The following is an 11361-nucleotide window of genomic DNA, read 5'->3' as shown; positions in this document are numbered from 1 at the left end:
ACACACACACACACACACACACACACACACACACACACACACAAATTGCATGATTTAGAGAGAAATAAATAATGATAAAACTGATATTTAAAAAATCCATTTTTTAAGAATAAAAATTATCACTATTTTAAAAACAGAATTGCATAATATTTTTACATAATATGATTTCTCTAATTAGTCTGTGTATAAAAGAATTAAGATAGAAATATAATAAAACAATAGCTTATAAAATATTTTATAGCAGACTTTAAAATAAAATATAAAACATTTTGCAATCCATTTATTTCTTAATAATTGTACCTTAATATATTATAATGTACAGATATATAATAATATAAAGATATGTGATAAATCAGTTAGTCTAAAAAGAACACATAAATTACTTTTCAAAAAAGATATGTGATTGCATATTGCAAAGTACATAATTTTTGTAACAAGTTGTTGCGATTGTCACTAGTTTTGCGTTTCAAGACTGAAAATATTTTGGTGCACAGTTTGGATTTGAATATGTATATAAAATGCACATCAAAATATTCAAGTTAAGATTCAACTTATATCGCTTTCATTATTTAGCTTCGTCTGAAACATTTTTTTTTTTTAATTAAAAATAAAGTTTTGAGGGTAATCGTAAAGATAGGTCACCAACTACATATAAACATATACATTCATTTCAAAGATCATTTTTTAAAAATAATTCATATATGCATAGAAAAATCAGTTGAAAAGCAGCGTAAATCATGATTTATTCAATTTTACCGTAGCTACCTTATCGCTGGCAATTAGCGGATCTCACATAGGCTGGACGTCACCAATCTTGCCAGTACTGAAGTCAACTGATTCCCACGTCCCCATAACGTCCGACAACGCTTCTTGGATTGCCTCTTTTTATCTTTTGGGCACCATTCCCGGATGCATCGTGGCGGCCTTAATCGTAGATCGATTAGGTCGAAAGATAAGCTTGCTGCTAGGCGGCATACCTCTGACTCTCTCATACATTCTGATCATTACAGCGTGGAATCCCTACGTTCTTTACGCTGCTCGCGGTATCGGTGGTATCGGCCAGGGCATAGCGTACGTCATCTGTCCGATGTACATCGGCGAAATCGCCGATAAAGAGATTAGAGGTACCCTCGGTGCCTTCATTAAGCTGATGGTAACCTTCGGAGAGTTATATGCTCATGCAATCGGGCCGTTCGTCTCGTATCAATGGCTTGGTTACAGCTGCCTGGTGATCCCGCTGATATTCTTTCTCAGCTTTCCTTGGATGCCCGAGTCACCGTATTATTTATTAATGAAGAATCGCCCAAGGAACGCAATGATGAGTCTGAAACGTCTGAAATGCTGCGTTTCCAACGATCAACTGGAGACGGACTTGGAGCAGATGCAGAAGATAGTTGTCCGCGATCTCAGCGATCGCGGCCGATTCTGGGATTTGTTCGACACGCCTGGCAACCGACGCGCGGTCATTATCAGCATCGGCCTGCAACTGATACTTCAGTTCAGCGGTATTGCTGCGGTTGAGTCATACACTCAGGAGATTCTCGAGGAAGGCGATGCACATCTGCCTGCGAGTTCCTCTGTCATCCTGTTAAGCGTGCTTCAATTGATCGCTGGTCTCGGAGCGGTGATTCTGGTTGACAAACTAGGTAGACGACCATTACTCATTATCACCTCTTTTCTAGCTGGAATTGCGCTGACCATCACTAGCGTCTTTTACTTCGTAAAGTTCCAATTCGGAGTAAATACAACTGGATACGGCTGGCTGCTTCACTGCTCCGTGATATTTTATGAGCTGATCATCGCTCTAGGCTTGAATCCACTACCTTATATGATGCTTGGCGAACTGTTTCCGACGAACGTCAAAGGCGCCGCCGTATCGTTGGCCAATGTAGCGTCTTCGTTGCTAGCCTTCATCGTCTCCAAGATGTATCAAGTAATCTCCGACAATTGGGGAGTGTACGCAGCCTTCGGCTGGTTCGCCATCAGTTGCTACGTCGGCGTATTCTTCATTATGCTGAACGTCCCCGAAACTAAAGGCAAGTCCTTGCTAGAAATTCAGGAAGAGCTTAATTGTAAGAAAAAGAAGAAGAAAAGCGCAGAAGCCATCGAACTGCCAATCCAAATAAATACGATTTCTTAGGCTAATAGGTGCAAGTAAGATCGCGATGCTTATGAAGAATTCTCAATAATTTTTAAATGATAGAAATAAGCAATGAGCGTTCCTGGATTACAGAACATTTGACAGGGAATCTCGAAGCTGATCGCTCTTCTAGTTATATATGTCCGGATCGATCGTAAAAGCAAACGAGATATATTTTCAACAATCATCGATAAGATTAATTATAATATTTGCACTGAAAATAAGAGTCTGATGATAGCTATCATATGTTGAGTGAAATAATTTCAATTACATGTTCAGATAATGTAACAAAAAATGATTTTACTTTTTAAATGTTCGATAAATATTACTAAACATAATAATAACATAATAATAACTAATTAACATTTAATAATAATTACAAAATATTTAGAAAAGAAAAATTATTTTTCGGTAAATTAATCGAACATCTAATTGAATTATTTCATTCAATATTTAATTATTATCAGGCTCTTCTTTCACAGCGTGACTAAACACATAATTGGATTATCGGTTTAACAAGATATAAATGAAGTTAATACGACGCTGCTAAATTTGCAAATTTTAAATGATAACAAGGCATTACCATTTACAAAATTTGAATGAAAAGAAACATTATTATTTGCAAATAATTTGAAAGGGAGAGCATTCCCTGTCAAAGGATTTACAAGCTCTTTCATATAAGAAATTTGAAAGAAAATTTTCAGAAATGTTATTAGACACAAGATCTAGCCACGACTGTTTAAAGGCCTTTTTTTTAATTGTGTGAAAATTTTAAGAATCTCTATATTGCTAGTTATCGAGTCTTTTGCATTTTGATTTGAATCTGTTATTTACAGAAACATTTTTTTTATTTTCTACACTTTATTGCAACTGGAATGGAATTTGGATTATAGTTTAATCTAGATCAATATTAGAATACGAAGGAAAGATCAGAGAAAAGCTAGTTTATAAGATTTTAATGTTTAAGAAAGGGCCCTTATATTCCATTGAAGTAGGCGCTTCGATTGAAGTAATGAGATCGCTAAAAGAGCATTTGCTCGATCGAGAAATTATCATAGTTATAATTAGACAGAAACTCCAAATCATGCTAATGACGCATATTTGTTTAGATTACATTTACAATTCAAATACGCAAATAAGCGTTTATTACTTATACAAACGTTACATTTTAATTTAAGAATACTTCAACTCAAATATCTTCATTCAAAAACGTATGTTGGATTACGTTTGAACAGAACTTTGACAGAAAAATAATGGCGTAAGTTATGCGCTATTATTCTTTGTTATCATTAGCAGCACGTGGAAATCAAGTTTTTCATTTATACACAAGTAGAATGAAAGATTTTAGCGTACACAACAGATGCGGAACTAGCAATAATTGTCTATTGAAGCATATTTTTATGTGTCAAAGCAAACGTGTTCTTAGAGAGCCGATCATTCCAACTGTTGTGTTCGCTAAATATTTTCTGCTTTTGTGGTAACAGTACAGACAACTTATTTGCTGCGTTGGTTTTGAAACGTCAGCTCGATCGGCAAAAGTCTCGATTTAGTGAAGAAATCTCAGCCGAGAATAATGCGAATTTACAGTGTGTCCGATGGTTTCCGAAGAACCGCTTCAAAGGAATCATTCCTTCAGAAACCATCGCGCATCGACACATCCAACGTGCGTTAACTGGGGTCCCGAATTGTAAGAGCAATCTTGCATGACCATCTTTTTTCCCTTTTAGGCAGGGTTAAACTAAAGAGACTGATAGTTTTTAATTAATCGTCAAGTATTTATTATCGCCCTGGCTGAGCTCCGAACAGGCAAAAGATTTTCGCGGGAAATTTCATGCGTGAAGAATCCATCGCTTTAATTCCGCGTATATCTTTCATGATAAAACATTCCTGAATAATTATGTATCTTAAACTTGTACTGAAGAATCTCTCTCTCTCTCTCTCTCTGATACAAGAAAAGTAAAGAAATGGAGACAAGAAGAAAAAATAATAAAACAAATATATAAAGAATCTCTCGAGGAGCGAAAGAAAAGGAAAGAAGAAGTGGCAAAATCCTGTTCGGCGCGATACCATGGCGATTAGGAACATCTTTCTTATCCCTTTAAGGCAGGGTGTAAAACAACACGTGATATAACGCTTACGATTAAACGTTATTAAAGAATAGCGCGTGTGATCCGCTCGTGTCTCATGCAGATACGAGCGCACGCCTATGGCCCTGATGCAAGAAGGATTTAAACGAGCACTGTGGCATGACTAACTTATATTTCCCTTTCAGGCAGGGTGAGACACATACGTACGTTATAGAAATAGCTCCGGCGTAGAATATAACTGGCCCGTTATTAGAGTTAAAGAAAATACTCGCGCACGTTCCGACATGCGTTATAAACTTACCCGAAGTATCCGTGCGTAAATGGCCGCCGCAATAATAAATGATAGTTTGGCCGACGTGGAAAGATGGCTTTCATAATCGGACTAACGGCACCCCACTCACGGGAAAGTGAGTTTATTCTTGTTCCTGCCGACGCGATCTACCTGTTACTGATATTATAGAACACTGCTACAAGGAATGTAGTCGTGTTTGACAAGTAAACGGCCGAAAGCGTATGAATGGACATCACGTTACAGAAATAATTCGCGGATAGGTCATTCGTCTTTATAATTATGGCGCTACGTTGTACGCGCGAGGTACTTTATGGAAAGAACGATTTTGCTGAAGTATCTAAAAATTTATACATTTCTAGTATTTTAAATTATTTCATCTATTACACGAAACATTTGATATTATAAACCAATATATTAATACTTATATTAATTATAATAAATTAATATATACACTTGGAAAAAATGAAAATTGTGAGACATATTAAGACACTAAAAGGAGAGATTCTTAATATATACAATACATTTACAGAATGTGATGATATTATCAGGGATAAATATATATTCCAATTATTGAATATTTCAGTTCATATTGACACACGAATAGATTTGATATAAAGTAACTATTAAATTAATTATTAAAAGTACAAGAAAGTTAATCCTCACTGTTAATATACATTAATACGTTTTTTTAAGTATCCATTAAGGCCTAATTTCACAACTCACGATTACCTCTTAATTCTAACATTAGAAAGAGATGAGGAATAAATTGAACCTCGGTTTCATGGGTATCTTTCTCCACTCACAAGTTTTTTTTAGGAACCGAATGGCGCCTGTATACTCATCTGTTTTCAAAATATTCAGAACTATAAAAATCGCCTGGACACAAATGATCCCCCCATATACACGGTGAAGATTAAGTTAGAATTATTGAAAAAAAGTAACTCTAATTCTAATTTCGTTACAAATAACGAGTTGCTTCCCAACCCTGATTATTTTGATGGTTCAACAAAATTATTTAGCTAAGTATTTAGCTAAATTTTTAGATACTTTAATAAAACCGTCCTTCCGTGTTACTTGATAAGCTACATCTTATTAACTCGAGTGTCAAGTGTATGTTCACGCTATTGCTGACTCTCTACACGTCCCTTTCAGGCAGGGTTCAAATGTTAATCGAACTCCACCTCGACTTTACAGATTTCTACAATGTAGAAGTTTGCAATATCCGTTGACAAATAAAGAAACTCACCATTTTGATCTACAGCTATACTGGATGAGCTTTTTTCTTGCATCCTCCCTCGTGCATAAGCTTGCACGTCTCCTCTCGTTTTCTCCTCTCTTTTCAGATTCATTTCATTCAGGAGGCAGCGCGATTCGGTAAAAGGTCAGTAAAGAGGCGGTCGCAAACCGGACAACTAGTATGTGTATTTTTGCATTATAATAATCTCGTTATATATACATAAACGTTATTACAATATAGAAACATAAATTTTTTTTTTATAATATCTCATCCATTGTAACATCTCACAACGCCTCGCTATGATACACACCTCGTGTGGTCAAGATTATTATATTACTACAATCCCTGGCGTAAAATCTCGTCAGCGTGCCCGGAATACATCACTCGCGTGACTCTTTTCCTTGAATAAAACACGCGTGCCTCGCGTACGAGAGCGACAAGATGAAACTTGCACACAGCTTTTTATCCCGCTTATTATTTTACGTTACGCACGTTGCCCAATTTTACCGAAAAAAAAACCACAGGTTTATCTGCGTGCATATTTTATAGTTGTATCCAGACCGCAACTTATTAATATGCATTATATTAGAAAGATTATTTCACATCATAAAAAAAATGAGGAAAATGATCGTTTTGACCTGCTAGGTCCTCAGTGTATATTTAACTGAGGAATTTTGGCGTGATAAAAAATAAAAAGTAAAGGATAAGGCAGGTTCTTTCTCCGTACTGAAAAAGAACTATGCAAATGATTTTTGCATTCTTTTTAGGCATTATTATCTACATTACACTGAAAAATCCATTTAGTTGAATCAAGTAATTTCTTGTTTCGATACGGGTAAACAAAATCCTTGGTTGCAATAAAATAATTTAGTTGAAACAAAACATTTGGTTATTGTAACATTTTACTCATTTCTGATAAACATTGACATCTGATAAATTTGTTTATACCAGAAACAAGTAAAATGTTACAATAACCAAACGTTTTGATAAGCTGATTCAGCTAAATTATTTTATTGTATCAACCAAGGATTTTGTCAGCCCATATCGGAATAAAAAATTAATTGATTTAACAAAATGATTTTCTCAATGGAAAACATTCAGAAAATATTTAAAGTAAATAGATTCTTGAAATCTCTCTTTCAAACTCGAGAAATTCGATAATATTGAGCTATGCGCCTCTCTCACAATCGCGAATCTCTTGATTGCAGTAGTGACAGTGCAATCAACTGTTCTTGAACTGTAGATGAAGTTTTGAAGTTAAAATTTTGTACGTTTTATCGGTGCCTCATCTTTTTTTTTTTTATTGCGAACACATTTTTTCCGCCGGCGGACGCGTGCAGTTGCCAGCGCGATATCAAAACTATAAAGTAAGAAGCAATGAGAAGCTTGAGAGTCATTTCTGCTCGACGATCCCGAGCGATCAACGATCGGACAACCATCCACCCTCTGCCATGTTGGAGCTTGTCGCTCGTGTAACGAGCCACGCCGCGCGTATATATAATATATATTGTTGCGAAAATGCAGAAAATGCCCTCTCCTTCTCTGGTAAAAACGCACACACAAGCGATCGTACTCACAGCGGCACTATGATTGTCGAAGGGAACTGGAGTGCGTACCGTGCAGTACACACACACAGATTTGGCACACGCATCACGTATCTCGGGGGTTTAAAGTACGGTGCGGCCTTGACAAAGGGATTATATCGTATCGCCGGTGGTATCATAGTGTCGTATGAAATAAAAACGCGACCAGCGCAAATATTTCTCTTTCTCTCTTTATCTCCGCTTATCCTCGAGGTTTCTAACGTCCACTATATGCGCAACCACTCGTCAAGCTCAATTCGCCCTCGTGGGGCAAATCTCTTCAAGACTATACTCGGGTAAAGCCACGAGTGTGCGAGTACTAAGCTATATATTAGCTCGCTTATTAAACGGATCTCTCGCGTTAGGCCAAGTGATCTCCAAGCGTATGCAAAAAAGAAAACGGGAGTGAAGGCTTAGTGAAAAAAGGTTCTCGTCGGCTATGTAATGTCTGCCAAGTGGCCCTAGAAATTAGTAATTATAGGTAAAAAAGGGGAATATCTTTATAGAAAAGGTTTTTTTTTACATAACGTATAGCGCGAATTATTGTGTTTCATCGAGTCGCCGAGTCGATCGGCGATCGAGAACTATGGCCGAGGTATTTCCGGCGAGAGATCTACGGCCGTGAGCTGCTTTAAGACTACGTTAACAAGCTTATCAGCGAAATCGGCTGTGCCGCTTTCGAACGTATAACGATCTCCAATTTTATCTAGATAAGAAAGCCCGACTTATATACGCTCGAAAAACCGATTACTGATAATTTCTATCTTACGTCCTTATGCGATGTAAATCGCGAGGAATCGGCGACTACGTTTGCCGATTGATTGTGCGACGCGAACGTATCTGTTAAACTGACCGTTTCCCTTCAACGACGATAAACAGTCATCTGATGCTTAGTGGAAAAAATCCAGATGTGTTCTTTCTCGAGATGAATTCCATACAATTCAAATGCCAGATCTATAGCCATACTCAAATAGACATATTTAGACTACACTGCCAAAAAGACGAGTAACTCCTGATTTAATTCCTAGAATTAAGACTCAATTGGAAGCATAATTAAGTAAAAACACAAAAATATGCAAGTAAAAGAATAACAATGTGATATCGATTTAAGTCACCGCGACAAAATGATATCTGACGTGCAATTCTCATTGGCTAATTAGAAATGTGTATGTATATTTAATACATATCTGGGTTTCTTCCACCATGAGTCATCTAATGTATGCGATCAGTCGATCGATCGAGCCTGCATCGTCGTTCGTAGATAGAGCAAAGGATATGAAACGCGATCGAAATATAATACAATGACTTTTTTGCGGTGAAACATAATTTCTCAGGACGGTTACCTTTAGAATAGATAGCGAAACGGAGCAACGCAGACGCGTTAATTCGGCACATAGGACAGAGAAATTGACGAGTCGAAGAGATTGGTCGAAAGACGAAGAAAAATTCTTCTTGCCGCTCCTTACTGCGATCGATCTGTCGCGCGATCGTAACATTTCGAAGACGTATATATTATCTTACGTTCGACGTATGTACGTGAGCTTGGTAACAAGTAATCATGAAAATTCTAAAATCCGCCTTTCTTTTATGTTCCTTAAGCGATATTCCGCGTCGCGTTAATTTTACATCGCGGAAATGGCATTAGGGGCTAATGTGTCACTATACATATATGCGTGTAAATTCCGACAGTATTTATAGACGTTATCGTATTGTACATTATCTCATCGTCAGATAGAAAAAGTCTTCCCGCGTTAACCGTTAGCGATCACTAATCAACCTGTAGGAATTAGAAACTATGACCGAATTTCTCGAAAAAGAAAAACATACGATACTCTATTTAAAATTAGTTTTTACAAGAATATCACGTTTATTTCTATATTCAGATAGAAAAATAAATAAAATTGGCACATGGAAAAAATTGCGTTTACATTTCAATGTGCTTCGCGCACAAGCGAGAGAACCAATGTGATAAATGTCATAGTTCTAAAAAAAATAATGTTTGTATATCAACCTGAACGATTCAATTTCAACTCTCTATTCAACGCGAGTAAAGCTTTCATGAACGAAAGCGATTTTCACAAAATTCCTATAAATTTCTTCCAATCTTGAAGCAATATTGAAGTTCGACCCTGTTGCGTCACAGAGAACTTTTGTTGCCAAATGTGACGGTTATTTTTCAGTATAAATCAGATTGTATCTATCAGTTATACATAAACAGTATTCATGCGTACGAAAAGCTATATTTTATTTTATCAATATATGTATATTACTGATCCTTTTACTACCATGAAACGTCATATGTTTCAGCGACATCGGAGATTTGACCTGACGTTTCAAATTAAAGTAATTTCAATCAGACAGAACAATCGAAATGATAAAAATCAAGAATGTTTTTACTGCGAGTAACGAGAATATAAACATAATAGAAGTTGCTTTTATAAAATTTAATAAATTTATAAAAACATAGAATATACATTTCGCTATCGCGAAATTACAAATATTTCTTAATTGTGAAATATAAGATTTATAGGATCAAACAATGCTTGGCAAATATTTTCTATGCCTGTATAAAGGGATTGCGGAATAAATGTATCGGAAAAAGTTCCTACTGAATCGCCATCATCATGACGAAAAATATCCGGTAAAACTTTAAGCAATTAGTCACAAAGCGAAATGGGAAATTGCATTGGGAGTAGCGGAGTGAAGTGAATAAAAATACTTGGTTGTTTCGCGCGAGGCGTGAATTGCATCGTTACACCCATACAATCATGTACAGACGAACACACACGCATGCAGGTACACGCACAATTTAATAACCAATCGCCAATGGTGCTCCGTTTCTTCATCTCTCCCTTTCCTAAATCGCGCGATCTCGGCGGGTATCTTTTATGACAATTTATCTTACAATTGACAACAACAAATTTTATCCTTATCTCAATTATCCTCCCGACGTGCGTAACTACAAACGATTGTTAATAACGAACGTTTTTTTATGTACAGCTTTCTACACGCACGAAAATGTCCAAGGCCGTTGTCAGCGCGAGGAATCGGCGGCTTGAGAGCCCCCGTTCATTGAGCTCGTGTCCTTTCTCATCCTGGAAGACATGTAAAAAAGCACCGAGGAGTCTACACTCTATGTCAGTTTTGTCTGAACGATACCATTTCTCGCGGATCCGCGTAAAACTCATGAAACTCGTATCCACATGTTAATATTCGCAGATCGATACTACCGTGTATCTGATTCGGATCACGTATCCTTTTGCACTTAAACAAGTACATGGATAGACGAGAGATCTCATGTACCAACCGATTTCTTCGCCGACGGCCAAATGCCACATGGCATTATATTCTCGCGTGACTTCTAAATCGTTCTTTCGTTGTTGACATTCGGTGTGCGATCTATCGTCGAAATAAATTTCGCAATGAGACTGCGCGAACTCTCGTCGAAGATCGTAATCGCGTTCCTGAAGAATTACTGCTCGCATCCACGCAAATCAGGAGCTCTTAATTGCTTCGTATTTATTATGACAAATCATATACTAGACAAATCGTATACTAGACGATTTATCGCAACTACATTAAAAATTGCCAAATTCAATGTGAAGCGTTTACTCAATCGACTAAATTAATAAATTATTATATATTATGGTATATAATATAAATTATAATAAATTATATTATATATATTAACCCTTAGTACACAAGATGGATCATTAATTGCGTCTTGCGCATTTCTTTTCTTTGAAATATCAAAAGTACTTGGCTAAATAATGCTTTTTTCTTTTCTTTTTTTAATACACAACTTTACAAATACTCGTACCTTCTAAAGATGTTAAAGTATACACAATGAATAACATTTCCTATTTGCATTCATGCCAACACTGGAAACGGTTTATCCAAGTCCTTGTTAAAATTTTGTTGAATTTTAAACATATTTGAGTATTGATTTAATACAATATGATTATGTTATTTAAATCAATGTTATTTAAATAGTTTGTGTTAAATTGATAATTAACATTTCT

General features: G+C 36.2%; 1 protein-coding gene across 1 annotated transcript in view; it reads left to right on the top strand.

Moving 5' to 3' along the window:
• LOC108749802 (facilitated trehalose transporter Tret1-like) overlaps nucleotides 1–2314 on the top strand; it is a 4068-nt gene extending 1754 nt beyond the window's left edge. Inside the window, exon 3 of the mRNA XM_018488775.1 lies at nucleotides 762–2314. Coding sequence (XP_018344277.1) covers nucleotides 762–2140 — 1379 coding nt within the window. The 3' untranslated portion in view covers nucleotides 2141–2314. The remainder of the gene's footprint in view (nucleotides 1–761) is intronic.
• Nucleotides 2315–11361: the final 9047 nt, after the last annotated feature.

The sequence above is a fragment of the Trachymyrmex septentrionalis genome, unplaced genomic scaffold (assembly GCF_001594115.1).
Source record: "Trachymyrmex septentrionalis isolate Tsep2-gDNA-1 unplaced genomic scaffold, Tsep1.0 scaffold313, whole genome shotgun sequence".
Lineage (NCBI taxonomy): Eukaryota > Metazoa > Arthropoda > Insecta > Hymenoptera > Formicidae > Trachymyrmex > Trachymyrmex septentrionalis.
This window is presented reverse-complemented; position numbering and strand designations above follow the sequence as displayed.